Here is a 19,155-nt window from a genome sequence, read left to right on the forward strand (position 1 = left end):
TTTAGCTAATTAATCATTTAACTAGCTAAATCCCTTTATTTCTTGTATTTATTTTATATTACAGAGGGAATATTTTATCCACAATGCTGAAATTGAAATAAAGAATTTTTCTATCTTTATCTTCTGTTTGCCTTTTCTTTTCCTTATAGAAAGAGGGAGACCAATATGATAGTATTTATACCAAGTTTTTTTTTTTTTTAGTTGGCTATTTATAAACTTAACATAGTTGGTTTCCACCAAAGCCTCATGAGATTTGCATCTTGTGTCATTTTAGTCTGGTGAACACGTGGATTTTCTGAGGGGTGCATTTTCGAAGTATAATAGAAAAGGTAAATGTCAAAAAAATTTTTAGTTTTTAAAGCTGTTTGCATTAAAAAGGTAAGGTGTCCTTCCTCTTTTTATGCATCGCCGAGTTGGCTCCTTGGGACTGTTGGGTGGCCGTGTCCTTACCCACGGTTCGTCACTCTCTTCCTCTTTGGGAAGTTCATGTGCAGTGGGCATGTGAACACATGTAGCTGCATGTTTTGACTATTGTTCTTATTCTATGTCAGGATCTACTAAACATTTTCTTTTTTAATCTTCCACAATTCTGTACATTAAAGAAGATGAGGAAATTTAGTAACCTCCCAAGGCCATCCTCCGGCTGAGGGCAGAGCTGGGATTTGAAGCCGGTCTCTTTTCCCCGGGTCTGTGCTCTTGAGATTCAGAGGCCATCTGCATCAGGAGTGGGGCAGACCCGGGTTCAAATTCTGGGACATTTGCTCCTCTCAGCCTCCCATTTCCTCATTTCAAAGTAGAGAGAAACATTTCATAGAAAGATCCTGCCTAGTAAACGCATTAATCTCTGTGAAACCGATTATGGTGCAAACGTAGGATTCAGTAAGTAGGCGGTGGTTTGGGAGTCTGTTCTCAGGCTTGTTTCCCCCATGGTGAATGGTCTTCACACACGGTCCTTGCCTTCTGTTCGTGCCCCTTCAGCACCTGCCCTATAGTGCCTGTCATGGGGAAGGGAGAGAGTGTTTGCTGAGTAAGTGATATTCTGAATTTCTCTAGGTTCTTCTGAAAAGAAGTTTGTCTTTTTATTTTCTTACAGCACAGTTAATAGGTTTTTGCCCCTTTTCTTCATATTTAATAGGTATGATTTTTTTTTAGAATAATTTTAGGTTTACAGAAAATTGAGCAGATAGTACAGAGAGTTTCTATATACCCCTTTATAATTTCCCCATTTACTTATTTATTTGAGATGGAGAGCGGGCGCACAGCACTCGCGTGAGCAGGGGTAAGAACAGAGGGAGAGACAGAATCCCAGGCAGACTCCACAATGAGCATGGAGCCCGACGCTGGGCTTGATCTCACGATCCTGAGATCAGAACCTGAGCTGAAATCAAGAGTCTGACGCTTAACCCACTAAGCCACTTAGGTGCCCCTTCCCCTGTTATTGACATCCTGTGTGGTGTGTTCGTTTCGATTGATGAACCAGTATTAATACATCATTATTAACTGAAGTCCATAATTTACATTAGGATTCACTCTTTGTGTTGCACATTCTGTGGGTGTGGATGCGTGTAGAATGGCATGTGTCCACATTACGGTATCCTACGGAATAGTTTCACTGCCCAAAAAACCCTCTGTGCTCCACCTACTCCTCCCTCCCTTCTCCTCCCCAGTACCTGGGAGCCACTGAGCTTCCGGCTGTCTCCATAGTTGTCCTTTACCAGAGTGTCAACGTGGTTGGAATCATATGGGACGCGGCCTTTTCACACAGGCTCCTTGCATTAAACAATAGTCATTGAAGTTTCTTCCATGTATTTTTGTGGGTTGACAGCTGATTTTTCTTTATTGCTGAATAATACTCCCTTGTATGGATTTGCCCCAGTCTGTTTATCCGTCTTTTGTGGGACATCTCAGCTGCTTTCAGTGTTTGATGATTAGGAATAAAGCCTGCCATGCTGTGTTCCTTGTCAAATGCCCTTGGCCTGTGCCTGCTCCGTGCTGGATGATGGTGAATCGGGTTCCTTCATCAGGAAATCCTGAGCACTGCTAGAAATGCTTTCCTAAGTTGGCTTTGTCAGTTAAACCTATGTGTACTTGTGTTTTTATTTTTATTTTTTAGCTTTACTGAGGTATAAATGATGAATAATAAACTGTGCATTTTAAAAGATGTATAGTTGGGTAAGTTTTATCATGTGTATATACCTTTGAAACCATCACTGTAATAAAGATAATGAACATATCCATCACCCCAGAAATTCTTTATGCCCCGTTGTAATTTCTTTTTTCCTACCACCAGGCAACCACTGATTTGCTTTCTGTTAGTATAAATTGGTTTCCATTTCCTAGAATGTCACAAAAATAGAATCACACGTACTTTTTTGGTGTTTTCTTTGATTCATCATAATTATTTTGGATTCATTCATGTGCGCATAAGTAGTTTGTTACATTGTATTGCTGAAGAGTGTTTCATTGGGTGGGTATACCACAATTTATTTGTTACATATTGCCACAGAAAACATTGGCACTAAAAAAGAAGAGAACACTTTTTGATTCTGTAGGGCTTTTCTAAGATATTTGGATCTGTTAGAATCAAGAGTAAAACCTGTAATTTATTTATTTTATTTTTTATTTTTCCTATAATTTATTTTAAAACTCTGGGTTAATATTTGTAAACTAGAAAACAGAAGAGATGCTTTTCAGGCTGTCAGCAAAAAGAAAAAAGAAAAACAGTTACGAAAGTTACATTCTAGGCAGAAAACAAAACTAGATCTGAGACTCTTGGGACCTAGAGAAGGAAGGAATACCAGGGATCCATTTGGGGGGAGGGTGGAGCAGGAAGGGGGCGCACCGAGGGGTAGGAGAGCAGCCTCAGAGGGGCTGAAGAGAGCGTTGAGCTGCCTCAGTGTTGAGCTGCCTCAGTGAGCTGTCTTTGAAGAAATTAACTGATGTTTACCCTTAAGTTAGCTTTGTGATCGGTGTTATGAGTTCGGAGGTTGCCTGTTTTCTAAAAAATTCCCTCTGGTGCCAGAAGTTTTAAAATAGGGGATACAGCCTTCTATTCTATGTCTGGACAAAAGGCTTTAAATAACAAAGCCTAATTAATAAAACAGATTTGAAACTCAGACTAATATAATCAACCTATCAGTAAGTATGAATGACTCTGGGTTTTGTGGAGAGAAGAAATTTATCATAAGGCTTATGATTGGGGCATCTGCCAGCACCGCCCTGCAGACATTCTAAGGACACTAACTAGGACAAAGGTGTGGAGTTGTCAAAATGTTTGTTACAGCATTCAGTTATTCATTGTAAGTCAGGCAAGAATATCAGAGCAACTTCTTTAACTTAAAATGTGGCTCGTGAGACTGAGGAACTGATTTTTTTTTTTTTTTTTTTTTTTTTTTTAGAGAGAGAGCGTGCACAGGGGGGAAGGACAGAGGGAGAGGGAGAAGCAGACTCCCCACTGAGCAGGGAGCACGATGCAGTGGCTCGATCCCAGGACCCCGGGATCATGACCTGAGCCGAAGGCAGATGCCTAACGACTGAGCCACCCAGGTGCCCTAGTTTTACATTTTTTAATGAGTAGGGAAAATCCCAAAGAATAACATTTTCTGACATGTGAAAAGCATATGAAATTCATTTCTCGGTGTCTCTAAGTAAAGTCTCATCGGCGCACAGCTGTGCTCGTTTGCTCACGTGTTGGTGGCAGCAGTGCTGAGTATTTGCGACAGAACCTGTCTGGTCCGTAAAGCTTAAAATATTTGATATCTGGTCCTCTACTTACAGGAAAAGTTTGCTTGCCCCTCTCGTCGATTTTTAAAGGTCTCTATGCAGACATTGGAAACTTGCTAGAACACTGGACCCTTTGTTTTTGATAGAAAGTTTGATGGTGGAAGATGATCAATTGATTGGAGCTCGTTTCTTTAGATTTTGAATACTTCCTCTTTATATAGGCAGAAGAATTTGTGAACAAATGAATACCATTTAAAGCACTCGGAGCCACAGTTCCCTCGCTGTTCTGAGGCCCCCTAGAACACCACAGGGCTGTAGGGTATTTTTAATTTTTGAGGAAACACAGTGATAGTCATCAGCTCACATTTTAAGATTAGATCACACTGCATTTCTTTTTTTTTTTTTTTAAGATTTAATTTATCAGAGAGCGCGCACAGGCGCAATTGGGGGAGGGCAAGAAGGAGCGGGAGAAGCAGACCCCCTGCTGAGCAGGGAGCCCGATGCAGGGGTCTCTCCCTGGAATCACGACCTGAGCCAAAGGCAGCTGCCCAACTGACTGAGCCACCCAGGCGCCCTTGCATTTCTTTTAAGGGTGTTGCATCTTTGTGGAGCCGGGTTTTCGCTGGTTGCTATGCTAAAAAGCCATTGCCACATGAGAATCAGTGAGCCACAGGAAACCAGAGTAGGAGGGTCCACTGTGATTCCAAGCCTCCCTAGTACCGAAGTACGTATGCTCACAAGTAATCTTGGGTATTTAGGAAGAAAACAAAAACATGTTCTCCCTCAATTTAAATGTAGTATTATTTAAGATGGTTACTAAGTTAATTAGGACACAAATGCTTTTTAAGTTGTTTGGACCTAATAATAAATGGTATTTCTTTTGACTTTGGGGCACTGTGGAAAAGTTACTGAGATGTCAAGGGTGCTGTGAAGGGAAATGTGGAAAAACCTCTGACGTAGAGCTCCCTGTGACCGTGCCTAAGGACGAATAGTCAGAAATGTCATCAGTGATTATCTTTAAGACAGTAAACAAACTGAAATCACCCCCAGGCTATTGTGTGAGATGTCAGTCTTGAGCTCTTTTCAGAAATCGGACACAGTTGAACCAGTGCAGGCCCTAGCTTTCTAATCTAGGCTAAAAAGCAGAAGATGCAGTTTAATCAAGCACGCTAGATCGTACTTGGAATTTTGTTTGAAAGCTCAAAAGCTCTGTGTCAATCTATTAAATTGTGTTAACAAAAGTTTCCAAGTAGTTTTGCCCAGAAATTCTTTTTTTTTTTTTTAAAGATTTTATTTATTTATTTATTTGAGAGAGAGAATAAGAGAGAGAGAGCATGAGAGGGGGGAGGGTCAGAGGGAGAAGCAGACTCCCCGCTGAGCAGGGAGCCCGATGTGGGACTCGATCCTGGGACTCCAGGATCATGACCTGAGCCGAAGGCAGTCGCTTAACCTACTGAGCCACCCAGGTGTCCTGCCCAGAAATTTTTAAAGGAATATATTACAAGTACTGTAAGAGATGGGGCGCCTGGGTGGCTCAGTTGTTGGGCATCTACCTTCGGCTCAGGTCCTGGGGTCCTGGGATCAAGCCCTGCATCGGGCTCCCTGCTCGGCGGGAAGCCTGCTTCTCCCTCTCCCACTCCCCCTGCTTGTGTTCCCTCTCTCGCCATGTCTCTCTCTGTCAAATAAATAAATAAAATCTTTAAAAAAAAAAAGTACTGTAAGAGTATTCTAGAAGATCTTACCAAATCAAAGCTTTAGCTCTTCAGTTGGCTGCACACCTCAGGGAGAGAAGGATGGTTTGATGTTTGTCTTTAACCAGGAACAACTGAAACTGTCTTGCTGTTAGGAGTTGGCAGCTTTGCTTTAGCCGAATGTAAACATGCTATTTTTTTTTTAAAGATTTTGTTTCTCTCAGAGGGAGGGAGAGAGAGCGTGCGCACAAGCTGGGGGAGGGGCAGAGGGAGAGGGAGAAGCAGACTCCTCACCGAGCAGGGAGTCTGACTTGGGGCTCGATCCCAGGACCCCGGGATCATGACCTGAGCTGAAGGCAGACGCTTAACCAACTGAGCCACCCAGGCGCCCCTCTAATTTTTTTTTTATTATTAAGTAAGTTCTACATTGAATGTGGAGCTTGAACTCATGACCCTGAGATCAAGAGTCATGTGCTCTACCGACTGAACCAGCCAGGTGCCCCAAACATGCTAAGTTTTTAATAGATTTAGATGATTATTTTTCTTCTAAGGACAGTTCTTTGGCTTGTTTTATTTTTAGCAATGATTCAGATCCTGAGAAGTCCCGGGACTCTGCTGCCTGTCGTGTAATAGTGACGTATAGTCATTTCTCTGCTGTGAACCAGGAACAGTTTGGTAGCGGGACCCAAACTTCTGTATGTGCAGGATAAAATCCAGTGTCAGGCTCACTGACCTTTGGGGGGAGGGTCAGGGCAGGGGCACTTTGTGGGGGGTGCCCGGCTCTTTTGGGGGGTTTACCTGCTGCTCCTTTGCTCACTTTTTTTTTTTTTTTTTTTTGGTCATGTACTAGCGTTTATTTCTAGGACCCAGAGCATTAGGAAAATTTGTGGTAGAAAATCTTAAAATGGATAGAACTTCATGTAGTGCTAATTCATGTTCCTCTTCAGGAGGGACCTTTGCCAGGCACCTGGTTGAGGGCCCTCCCATCCCACCTTTCATTCGGGTCTGTGAGAAAGAACACTGCCTTGTGGAGTAGAGTTAAGCACGGTTTGGGTCTCACTGGCCCTAATTATTTTAAGAGGTCAGAAAATACCCTGCTATTACGTGGTTTTTTTTTGGATACTATTTAAAATTACCATGGTATGGGTGAATAAGATTAACGATTTCTCTGAAATGAAAACTTCTTACATGTGAAGTCTTGTAATGTTGTGGGTAGTTCTTACCAGGCTGTGTAGGATTGTGCCACTGTTGCTGGCGGCTCGCCGTCTGGAGGCCAGTGAAAGTGGGCTGAGGGCAGGGGACACAGATGGCCGCTGCGTGCAGTGACCCCGCCGTGGTGGAGGCCCGGCATGCCAAGTGGCACCGTGGCCTGTGTCTGTGTGCTGTTTTCTGACTGAAACTATGTGGAGTTTAGAAGAAATTTCGAGAATTTTCTGTCCTTTCACTAAACTATTTCCTGTAGAGAACTTGGAGCCCCGGCGTGGACATGTGAGCGAGGGCAGCGGTGACCCTCGTGTGCGCGCCCTCCCAGTATTTGCGCTTTCCCCCTCCGGAGCGCCGGGCAGCGCCTGCGTTATCGCAGTAAATAAGGCCGCTTTCCGTCCCGGTGTGGTGGCTGTGGGCGTGGGTGTTGGAGAGAGGCGTGGCAAAAAGAAGGTGCTCCTGGTGAAAACCGTCTCCAGTGTTTGCAGGTGGGAGCGTGTTGGCGCGTCTGCCGTGTGTTCCTCCACTGTAGCTGCGTCTTCTGCAGCGCACTCCTACTCTAACGGGGAGGCCCTAGGAGAGAATCCAAGCTCTTTCACCGGATTACTGTGGCATCCATCACCCTGCCCTCCTTGTCCTTAGCGCTCACAGCACCGGAGGCTGAAGTCACGCCTTCTCCATACTAAATAGTACCTGGAAAGAATGTGTGATCAGAACCATGGGATTTGAGATTTTCTAAGATGAAATTCATAATTTAAACTTCAAATGTGTTTGCTCTCAGAGGGATACGGCTTGGGATCGATGGGATTTTTACAGATCTCTTTTTAGCTTTAGTAGAGCCATTGGACGTTCTTGTTTGAACTTCCCAGTGGGTGTTCCAGTCTGCCGGGGCTTGACCTGTGGGCCTCACTGAAGACGGTGATTGAGGACAAGGACTTGGCTGTAAATGCTTCGCTTCCCTCCCGCCGTTGTGCGCACCGTGCTACCCTCGTGCGTTTGCTCCTGCTCTTGCTCACGCTCTTGCGCTCCTTTGGAAATCGCTCATCTCATCGGGTTGTCATTAAGTATTTGGATGAATGAAGTATAACAGGATTATAGCTTTCCTTTAAAAGGGCTCACGTTTTCAAAAATTTAAGTTTATAAGTATCTTGCTAAGTATGAACACATGCATTCCCAAGTAGCCTGTAACTTGGAACCCCTTTAGTAGTGGACTAAATAGAAGTAATATTGGAGGTAGAATTCAGGAGCCCACAAAGGACTGACCTGTGAGTAAACGCAGTGTCAGGGCTCCAAGGTTCCCTGGGTGGTTGACACTTTTCATATCTACAGTTGGCTGAGCTGTTTACATGCTGTCGAGTTTCAGCAACAGACCAGGTGTTTAAAGCTCTTCATGGAGCAACCTCCTGTGTGCTTGGGCCAGCTTTTGAGAAACTGCTGTTGTGTAAACAGGTCTGAAAGGCTGCCCTGGAGTTCATCTGTGCTTTGCTCCCTTTTGGTTTCGCTCCGGTTCCTCCCACCAGGAATGTTCCCTTCTGCAGATGCACTTCTGGGTAAAGCCTTTCACCACCCAGCCTGCAGCCCTTTCCCCCGACTCTCCCAGGCAGTTGTAGCCGCAGTGCATACGGTGCCCTGACGCTCGTCGCCTCCTCCCTGTCTTTTCAATTGTTGTCCACAGTGTATGCTTCCGTGTCTTTCTGAGGAAGCCCCACCCCTGTGTCCTCCACTGTTGTGTTCTTTGGGATCTTAACATGATGCCTTAGATGGTAGGGCCTCTGTATGTCCCTGTCGCTTTGATAGTCTATGAATTCTGGAATCCTAACTCTGAGGGACTTTGGTCAGGTTGCCCTATCGTCTTGATAGGTTTTCTGTTTGCTTCCTTGAACACCGGCGACTTCTGAGACACACTTAAGCCATGTTTGGTTTTTTTACTTAGGGATTCTTTCTGGGGTAAAACCAGATCTGTGTCTGAGTTTGATGGTCATGTCCAGTGCCATAGAATATCCAGGTTGTTCCACGGAAAGCAGCTGGCTTAGTTCGTTGGCTGAATTGTGTATGAACATAGTTCAATTTAAAGGTAGATTGTTTAAATGGAATTTCTCTTAAATGGGTTTTCCCGGCAGAATGCACTGTTAAGCTCATTAATTCTCAAGTTGAAATGTCTTCACTAAAGTATGGTTTTCTTTAGCACAGTACAAGCTTCTAACGTCCCAAAATTGCATTCCGAGATTGGTTAAAAACTGAAAGTACTGTTGCCAGGCTCCCAAATTACAGTCTCAGAAATCCCATTTGAAAGAGGAAGAGTGGGTGTAGGAAGGTAGGAGGAAGCTAAGTTACCCAGAAGGCAGCTTCCCACCCCCCGCCCCGGGGCAAATGGATCAGGCCCTGGTTTTGTTTTTATTGTTGAAACAATTGCTAGGTTAAACAAAAAGAGTGAACAAATGATTATAATAGTTATTTCTCTTGCGAAAGCAACCTTTCCTTTTAAGAGACATCGAAGAACATTTCTCTGTCTCTGGAGAAGTTCCTTCTGGAAGAGTTCATTTTGTTCAGCCTTTCTTGATTTTTGTGTTTGATAAATTCTGAGTGTGATTAGGAAGTGACTTGATAATACTGCAGATAGTTACAAAAAAGAAGACATTTGGAAATTCCTGCAGCTCTCCTGAGGTGGTGATTTGAACCCGATGTGAGCTTTAGCCTGGGTTCTTGCTCAGTTCTCCTGGAGAGACTTTTTTGTGCAGAGAGAAGACTCGCAGGTCTGCTTATGTGGGCTCATTGGCCCATACAAGGTTTTAAAAATAGGGAAGCTTCACACAGAAATTCAGATTGCTGTTTTCTCTTGAACAACCAGAAGCTGGAGCTCTCTGGACCTGCATCTCCTCAGAGCTATGGTGGCAGGACTGCGCAGGTGGCGCCTGTACAGGGGCACAGGTCCCTGGTGGACTGCACATCCAGCCTTTCACCTTGGGCTGAGGCCGGGGCAAACCTCAAGCTTGTACATTTTCAGGTATAAAATAGGACAGTGTCATATTCAGTCAGTTATTTGCAGAAGCGCTGCTAGTTTCCATATGGCCCTCCCCCCCCCGCCAAAGTTACCTTCTTCTATTAATATTTTCCCCAACTTTTGAGAAATTTCCATTTTTAAAAAAATTGAGGAAGTGGGGCGCCTGCGTGGCTCAGTTGGTTGAGCGTCTGCCTTCAGCTCAGCTCTCGATCTCGGTCCTGGGATTGAGCCCCACATCGGCCTCCCTGCTCGGTGGGGAGCCTGCTTTTCCCTCTTCCCCCCTGCTTATGCTCACTTGCTCTCTCTCTCTCTCAAATAAATAAATAAAATATTTAAAAAATAAAATTAAAAAAAATTGACGAAGTATAGTGAATACCTGTATACAGTTCCACTTAGATAAATGAGCACATTTGCTTGCCTTCTTACATATACACTCACACACACATACACATGGCATGTATTTTGCAGCACCGTTTGAAAGTAAGCTGTGTATATCTTAACACTTTTGCCCTAAGTACGGATGTATTGCCTAAGAAGAGAAATTCTACTTAACGGTCATCATTATCATACCCAAGAGATTTAACACTGACAGAAAGGTATTATTTAATGTGTGATGGTCACATTTCCTTAAATATTCTGTATAGCTATTATTATTCCAATCAAAAAGCCAGTGCATTTGATGGTCCTGTCTCTTTAATTGCCTTTATTCTGATTGGTCTCTGCATTTTCTGTTCATCTTTCAAGACACTAGCATTTTTCACTTATTTTTAGGAGTCCAGGCTGATGGTTTTGTACAATGTTCTGTAACTTGGACCTATCTGATTGTTTCCTCATGATGAGCCCCAGGCTCACCATTTTGTTGTGAGGACTGCGTAGGCTGTGTGTGCCTCCATTGTATCCCATCAGCTTGTCAGGCTGTCCCGTTGTTGGTCCTGAGTTGAATTGTTTGGTCCAGGTGATAATCTACTAGATCTTTCCAACATAAAGGCACCTCTGTCCCCTTGTAATGGTAAGCTGCAGGATGATAGTGTGAGACTGTGGTACCTCATCCAACAGCCCCCCTCAGCAGTGCCCGTTGGTGGTCCTTGTCTGAACCCGTAACTGAGGATTAGTGCTTGCACTACTGGGATTCTCTAATTGTATCGTTCACTCTGGTGGTTTTTAGGTGACATTTTCCTGTAAGATTTCCTCCCCTCCATTTTTCTTGAGTATCACTCTGGCTTATAAAGCTTTACTGTCTTTTCTCTTTCTGGTGCTCAAATGACCCCAGAGTTGGGGAGGGGAACCCCTTCAGGCCAGTCTCTGTGTCCTTTTGACATGTCCCCATCAGTCACTGAGCACATCCTCAGATTTCTGATAAGTACTTCAGATTCACCTTGACCTTTCTTTCCTTCAGACCTGTAATCAGCCACTTCTTCACAGTGCACGCATTCCTTTGTGGTAGGGAATGGTATTTAGAAACCGGGATCTAGACGCCAAGTTTCTTGTGATTGCTGATATGTCATTGCTTCTAGGCTCTTCCTTTGGATAAAACTAGAATGCCTCTATTTTTGTAGCAACTTTATAGATTGTAGTTTGTGCTGAAAACCTGGGATCTGGTATCTGTAAGCAGTTTCAGAGACTAAAGCTTTCTGCAGTCTTCCTTTTCCACAACCCTCTAGAAATTTAGGGTTTTCTGTGCTAAAAGGATGCAGAATTCATTAACCTTATATATTTCTGAAAGATTGGCCCAGGTAAGTGAGCACAGAAACAAAAAGCTGGATTCATTGGTTTATTTAGTAAGGTTTTATTCCATAATTCAAAGAATGTTTATTGAACAGTGACATTGTTTTAGGCAATGTGAAGAAAAATGGGACTTGGTGTCTGCGCTGTGGCTCAGTAACGCGTCTGGGGCAGGGTGATGGATGCAGACCAGCCCGTGGAGGGAGGAAGGTAGATGCTTCCTAGCCTGGGTACTTGAAATGCCACCTGGCCAAGGTATAAGTGAGTGTGTACAGGTGTCTACCCGGCTGGATGACTTTACAGGGAATGGAAAGTTTGTACTGTGTTTTGAATTAAAGGCTAGGCTGTGTGGGAAATGCCCTGTGCTGACCACTCTATTTCAAGGGTTTAAAAGATGTTGTGGGTATGTTGAAAATGATCTAATACGTCCTTCAATAGGAGAGACCCTAGCTTACATTTTTTCTTGGTGAGTACTTGCTTTACCCTTTATGTAACCTAAAAAGAATTGTTTTGTTTGAAGCCCTAGTGTTCTCAGTTTTTTGGTATGTCATAGTGCTGGAATGTACAAAGCCAGGTTTTGGTTTTTTGTTTGTTTGTTTTAATGTGTTACAATTTAGAAGTTAGTTTAGATGGTTTTCAGTATCTGTAGAACAAATGATAGCAAATTTTTTTCTAGAATTGTTCATGTATATAGTGCTTAATACAAATTTTAGGGCCTCCTTGAGACTTATCTGTGGTATTGTCTGAGCAGTTGGATAAACTTCTTAAATGTTATTTATTTAAAATGCATTAAGAGACAAATATTGTGTGATTTATCAAGATTATAGCAGTAATGGGATTCAGAATATATTTGAGTGGAGGAGGGGAGTAGATAAATATGAAGAATATGTTTTTGACTCCCAAAGTAAAAACATTTTAAAAAGCAAATATAACTGGTGGTCATGTAAATTTTGCCTCCTTTCCAGATGCCCTGTGCAAGACTGTCATTAATTTTCTGAAAAGGTGACTCTGGTCACATGGTAGAGTTCCCTCCTTCTTCATCTGCTGTGGAGGAGGTCAGTTCCAGGGCGGCCAGCACTGTGCCTGCAGGGCCTGGCCATGCGGTCAGTCCTCAGTGGAGACCTGCCTTGTCACAGTCCCGCTCCCTCGCCTCTGCCAGCTTTGGGTGCCTGTTTCCTTAGGCTGCGTTCTTGGGTTCTCTTTTCCTGGAAATCTCTCCCCTCCTTGCTGACGACAGACAGACTTTCCCACTTTGAGGCCATGTCAGTGCTTCCTCTTTCATGAACCCTTCCCAAACCACCAGCTCTCCAAAGCTGAGGGTGTTCTTTCTCCTCAAGCCTTTATACCTTGCGTATTCTTAGTATGCTTTCATATTACCCTGACTCCCTTTCCTGAACTGTTTGCTTCATTTCCCCTCCCTCCCGCATTCCCTAGCGTGGGATCCTGTAAACATGTAGATGGCAGGAGCACAGCCCAAAGTGTTCAGATTAGTGTAACCCTGCGATGTTATGGTGAGGAGATGAGATATGTACCAGAGAATCGAGCATCGCTTTGGAACGGGATTGATGAAAACCAGGTGGAGGGATTAATAGGTGGCTCTGGTGCTGTAGTGGGTTTTCAGTGCGGCTCTTGTGATCGGAGTATTACTTCTGTTCAGACTTCACACCTGTTCACGGGGAACGTCAGGAAACCTCTCCACGAAAGGTGGTGTTTTTAGTATGGTGGTGCCCCAAAACCACTCGCTCCTTGTTAGAGGTAAAATCAGAGCAGTCTGTGTTGCTTTCAGATTTTCATTCATCTTTTTAACACCATACATTTCTTCTTAAATCTGTGCTTGGTTGTGATTAAGGTAGGAAGTCAGCCCCCCCCCTCCATTTTTAGGATAACCCGATAGAGGAGTGATGTCTGTCACTTTATTAGGAGCATCAGTTCAGTGAACTGCTGAGCCCAGCCCTGGGCTTCTTTTTTATGCCCCTTCTTACAGCCCAGGACTTGTCATCCCGAGTCCCATGGCTTCCTGCTCACGCACCCCTGTGAGCTGCTAAGGTAGCTTAGGTTTTAGTGTGAATGTAGCAAGGTCTTCAGCAAAATTGTCTTCAAGGACCACCACACACTACACAGCAAACTCAGGTGCCTGAGTGCATCTTCTAAAAGTTTGGATGAATTATATATAGCAAGTGAAAATTTTTTTTAATTCAGTTTTTTATTTTGAGATTATTGAAGATTCATGATTTATTAATAATACTTTATTCATAAGGAATAATATGGAGAGAGGCCGTGTGCTCTTTAACCATTTTCCCCCAGTGGTGGCATTTGGGAAACTGTAGTAACATCATCGGAACCAGGATATTGATGTTGATGCAGTGAAGATACAGAACATTTTCCAAGTATCTTTCTTCGTTACCCTGTTACAGTCACACCCACATCCCCCCTGCCCTTACCCCACAGCAACCACTAATCTGTTCTGCATTTCTATAGTGGTGTCATTTCTTTCTTTTTTTTTAAGAGTTTATTCATTTATTTTGGGGGGAGGGGCAGAGGGAGAGAGAGAATCTCAAGCAGACTCTGTGCTGAGTGTGGAACCCAACACAGGGCTCAATCCCATGACCCTGAGATCATGACCTGAACTGAAACCAAGAGCTGGACCCTCAACTGACTGAGCCCCCCAGGCGCACCTATAGTGGTGTCATTTCAAGAAGGTTACAAAAATGGTTAAGTCCTTGATCCATTTTGAGTTAATTTTTATATAAGGTGTGTGGTTCAGGTTGAGCTCCATTTTTTTTTTTTTTTTTTTTTTGCCTGTCGGTGTGCAATTTCTCCAGTAATATTTTTTGAAAAAAAGGCTATACTTCTTCTATTGAATTGCTTTTGCACCTTTGTCAAAAATCAGTTGGGCATATTTGTGTGGGTCAATTTACAGCTCTCTAATCTGTCCACTGACCTCTGTGTCTGTCCCTCTGCCAGTACCATTAGCCTGGATTACTGTAGGTGTGTAGTCCCTGCTAATACCATACCATGTAGAGTGATTCCTCCCAATGTAGTCTTCTTTTTCAAAATTGTTGTAGCTATTTCTGTTCTTCTGCCTTTCCATATCAATTTTAAAATAATCTTGTCTGTAGCTTAAACAAAATAAGCCTTGCTGGGATTTTGTAGGCATTATGTTAAACCTCTATATCCATATGGGAAGAGTTGACATCTTTACCGCGTTGAGTCTTCTAATCCATGAACATAGAATGTCTTTTTCTTTTTTAATGAAATCTTATGATGTAAAGAGAAAGATGACTCTGATGTAACATGTTGACATGTGTTAAGAGATGCTTTTTTTCCAGGGAGACTATCAATGACAAACTGTCAGATTGCATCTTTGTTCAATTACTTTTAAAAAAAAATTTTTTTGTAGGCCTATGAAAGGAGGTTTCCTACATGTCCTTTGATTCCGATGTTTGTGGACAGTGACACTGTGAATGAGTTCAAGAGCGAAGACGGGGCTATTCACGTTATAGAAAGGCGCTGTAAGCTGGACATAGACGCACCAAGGCTGCTGAAAAAGGTACCTGTGGGGACACCTTAGAAAGACCATCCCCAAACTAGATGAAGTTACGTTCACAGCTTCTGTTGCATTTGGTATTATTAATAAGCCCTTTTTCTCTTTATTTTGTTTTCTAAAGATTGCAGGAGTTGATTATGTTTATTTTGTCCAGAAAAACTCACTGAATTCTCGGGAACGTACTTTGCACATTGAGGCCCACAATGAAACCTTTTCTAATCGGGTCATCATCACTGAGCACTGCTGCTACACCGTGAGTGCCCAGCATTTGGGGAAGGACGTGAGTGTGGGCTGCCGTGTGCTGTGGGGGGTTGCTTGGCCACCGCTTTACACAGTCCACTGCCTTATCTCAGAGGGCAGCTCTTCAGCACATATGGTCACTCATTTCTCATTGGTGGGATTTGCAAGGTGGCAGGTGTGGTTTACTGCAGAATGGGTTACGTTGTCGTAGCAGTTAAGGGAGCCTAGGTGATGCCTTGATTTGTCTTTATTTATTTATTATTTTTTTAAAAAGGTTTTATTTATTTGAGAGAGAGAGAAACAGCGTGAGAGGGAACACAAGCAGGGGCAGAGGGACAGGGAGAAGCAGACTCCCTGCTGAGCAGGGAGCCCGATGCAGGGCTCGATCCCAGGACCCTGGGGTCATGACCTGAGCTGAAGGCAGATGCTTAACGACTGAGCCACCCAAGTGCCCCTTGATTTGTCTTTAAATGTTACCTTATATGCCCCTTCATCTCTGTCGCCACTCTAACACTTTAGAAGTATATATGGACGGACCCAAGATACAGTTTTCCTCCACTCTCTGAAAGTAGAGTGTTTCTGTGAACTCTTTTGTAAGCCGAAATGGGGCAAAGCGAAACAGCAAATTACCATGAATTTATATGGAAATTTTTTTTAGCATTCCTATACTCAAAAAATAACCTCTTTAAGCTTTTCTGAGACCTTAGGACACATCTTGCTAACAGATGCACAAAATAAATGCAGATAAAGCCCAGGTGCTCACAGACACAGTTCTAGGCTCTGGAGTCCTGATGCTGAGATGCTGAGTATGGCTCTCTGGCAGGGGGCTTGGTGGCACTCTCAGGGCTGGGCTTGGGGTGCGAGCTGCCTCTGTAACAGCTTTGGCAAAACAAATGGTGAATGCTATTTTCACTTTTTGCCCTTTTTCCTAAAAGCGGAAATCCTCTTTGGATTTCTTTTGGTTATCAAAACCAGGTACAAATGTAGATCTTTCGTAAAAACGAAGGGGTGGAGTGGTGGAGTACAGACTTTGGGAAGGGAGGGGAGATACCTGTAATGCATACCTCTGAGATCAGGCTGAGTGCTTTTATCTGCCACACCATCTTCAGTAACTTCTGTTACCAGATTATTAGAAGAATCTAATAGGGTCTCTTTGCTTTTCCCTTACCTTCCTGCAACATATCCTCAGTGCTGAATCCAAAATGATCCTTTTAAAGTATATCAGCTCATGTCATACTTTCTGCAGTTGTACTGCATTTCACTCAGAGAAGGAGCCCAGAGGCCTTCCAGTGGCTTACAAGGCCTTGCATTTTCTCTTAATCACACATCTGCTCCTGCCTTCCTTGTGCACAAGCCTACGCACCATCTTGCTGTTTCTGATCACGTAGGCGTGCTTCCCCTGAGGACCTGTGCTCCAAGTGCACCCTCTGCCTGCCCTCACCTCCTTCAGTCTGTGCTCATGTCTGCCCTTCTGGATGAAGCCAGTTTGAACACCCTATTTAATTCTGCTTCCTCCCCGCCACGCCCCTGCCCCCAACCCTCGTCCTTTTAACCTGTTCCACTGTTCCTTTCTCCCTTGGCACTTGTCTTCCAACAACAATAGAATTTCTTACCTCTGATGTTCATGGCTAATTGCCATTCTCCCCCTTCAGACTGTAAGCTTCACGAGGCAGGGATCTTCGTTTTGTTTATGATGGAGAACACTGCTCAATAAATGTGATGAACAAATGAACCAAGAATGAAAATGAAGCTCTCCTTTTCACAGTCATTTTTAGAATTTTTTTTTAGACTATTTTAGAAATATTATTTAGGTCTTTTCATGATTTTAAACGTCTCTGTGTAATTTTTCCATCTGGTGCTTTCATGATAATATTATTAGTCAAATGAAATGTTTTCTTTTGGTTACCACTTGATTGAGGAGCAAATGACCTTGTCAGTTGTCAGCATAGTTAATGGGAATGATTTCTCATTTATCTACAGGTTCACCCTGAAAATGAAGATTGGACTTGTTTTGAACAGTCTGCAAGTTTAGATATTAAATCTTTCTTTGGTTTTGAAAGTACAGTGGAAAAAATTGCAATGAAACAATATACCAGCAACATTAAAAAAGTGAGTCTAGCTTGGGATTTTATGGAAACGGGAAGGCAGGAGCCTCTGAGGTGCTGGCAGTGTTTTCAGGAGGCTGGAAATGGGCTAGTCAGGGAGCCCAGCCATTTCAAGACAAGGAAATACTTTGGCTTTTCCCCAAGCCTTGTGTTCCAGGGAGGTGTAGGGTTGGATGGGGGTTCAGATGATGCTGGTGGCTGGTGGAGGTAAGGAGGAGCATGTAGCCACTGGCCAGGACGCCCTCTGCTTAGAATCACTGGAAGATTGGGGTTGGGGGGTGGGGGGGTGAGGCAGGAGCGGCTGGCTTACAGCGCCCCCAGCTGCCACCTCAGGGTCTGTGGGCAGGAGGTGCCGCATGAGGAGGCGCTTGCCGGGGACCCCTTGGGGATCCAGGCCTTGGATTATTAGGTTCACCTTCCGTGGAAAAACTTTCCTTCTCATTTTTTTTTTTTTAAAGATTTATTTGAGAGGGAGGGGGAGAGAGAGAGAGTGCATGAGCGCAGTGGGAAGACACAGAGGGAGAAGGAGAATCTTAAGCAGACTCTCTGCTGAGTGCGAAGCCTGATGTGGGGCTCGATCTCACAACCCTGACATCATGACCTGAGCTGAAATCAAGAATCGGACGCTTAACTGACTGTGCCCCCCCAGGCGCTCCACTTTCCTTCTCATTTTTATACTGCTGCTCAGTGTTGGTGTGGAATATGGCTGTGAAGTGTATCCATGTTGGATTCTAAGTGCTTTTTGAAGGCTTGTTTTATTTCAGGGTGTTAGAAAGAATTTGGATTGAGACACAAAGCATTAATTGAGTACAAGTGTGATGAATCAGTGCTTTTAATTAGTCATAAAAAAAATTCCATCTCTTTAGATATTATTTCCTAGACCATTGGAGAAGAGGAAGTAAAATAATTATGAAAAACAGAAACACAAAGGCATTTCACTTTTTTATAGATTTATTCTGTAGCAACCCAGTTTTTATTAGTGTTTTAAAGACCTGTGGGAGATGAATAATTTGAATGTTGAATATATACTAACCTTAAAATTGGTTTTGTTTTAAAGGGAAAAGAAATAATTGAATACTATCTTCGTCAGTTGGAGGAAGAAGGCATAACGTTCGTGCCCCGCTGGACTCCGCCTTCCATTGCTCCGTCCTCAGAGACCTCCTCATTGTGCAAGAAACAGGCAGCATCCTTGGCTCTTGTGGTTCCAGATGCTGCCCAGGCGGAGGGGCTGGGCAGTGAGGCCCTCGGCAGCCCCAGCGGGCCCCCTGAGCCCGGGGCGGGGACCCCTGACGGTGGGTCGGAAAGAGGGTCGTCCCACGAGCAAGGCTGGGGCCTCCGAGGAGTCCTTTCCCCTCTGCTTCCTCCACCCCTTCTTGTGTCCTGAGGACACGCGGAGATAATTTTGTTACTGTCCCTTTTCCACGTTTTATTTTTTTCTTAGAATGAGGAAGCATTTAGTTTTTTTAATGGGCAGGAAGGGTTATATCAAGTTACTCTTTTCTTGAAACCAGGAAATGTGTTTCATTTATTTTAATTGAAGGCATCTTTAGTGAATGAAAGGTAGCAACTAATCGTTTTAACACAGTTGTGTCACCATCAAACACTTTATACTCACTCTGTGCTAGGCCCTGTTGTAAGCACTTAATGAGTATTTATTTACTCACTTAACAGTGGTTGCTTCTTGGTACGAAGTGCTTATTACCCTCATTTTATGTATGAGAGAACTGAGGCCCACAGGAGCTGAGTGACTTGCCTGGAGTCCCAGTGGCAGATGGTGGCGCTGGGACGGAGCTAGGGCGGCTGGCGCCAGGGTCTGCACGTAGCCACTGTGCTGTGCTGCCTTTCATGTGTGTTGTGCACGCGCACACACATGCGCACGCGCACCTCTTTTTTATTTCTCAGAGTGATGCCCATTGTAAAACC

At 43.8% G+C, this 19,155-nt stretch overlaps 1 protein-coding gene across 9 annotated transcripts in view; it reads left to right on the top strand.

Annotated features, from left to right (window-relative positions):
• SEC14L1 (SEC14 like lipid binding 1) overlaps positions 1–19,155 on the top strand; it is a 53,275-nt gene that overhangs the window by 18,748 nt on the left and 15,372 nt on the right. For 5 of the 9 annotated variants that reach the window (XM_027624988.2, XM_027624983.2, XM_027624991.2 and 2 more), the window contains 4 exons: positions 14,741–14,890; positions 15,009–15,167; positions 17,108–17,236; positions 18,290–18,524. In XM_027624988.2, the coding sequence (XP_027480789.2) occupies positions 14,741–14,890; positions 15,009–15,167; positions 17,108–17,236; positions 18,290–18,524 (673 nt within the window). Of the gene's footprint in view, positions 1–3,484; positions 3,547–14,740; positions 14,891–15,008; positions 15,168–17,107; positions 17,237–18,289; positions 18,525–19,155 lie in introns of those variants that run through there. The other 4 variants (XM_027624992.2, XM_027624987.2, XM_027624989.2 and 1 more) reach the window with 4 other exon arrangements.

This window comes from Zalophus californianus, chromosome 16, assembly GCF_009762305.2.
Source record: "Zalophus californianus isolate mZalCal1 chromosome 16, mZalCal1.pri.v2, whole genome shotgun sequence".
In the NCBI taxonomy this organism is placed as follows: Eukaryota; Metazoa; Chordata; class Mammalia; order Carnivora; family Otariidae; genus Zalophus; species Zalophus californianus.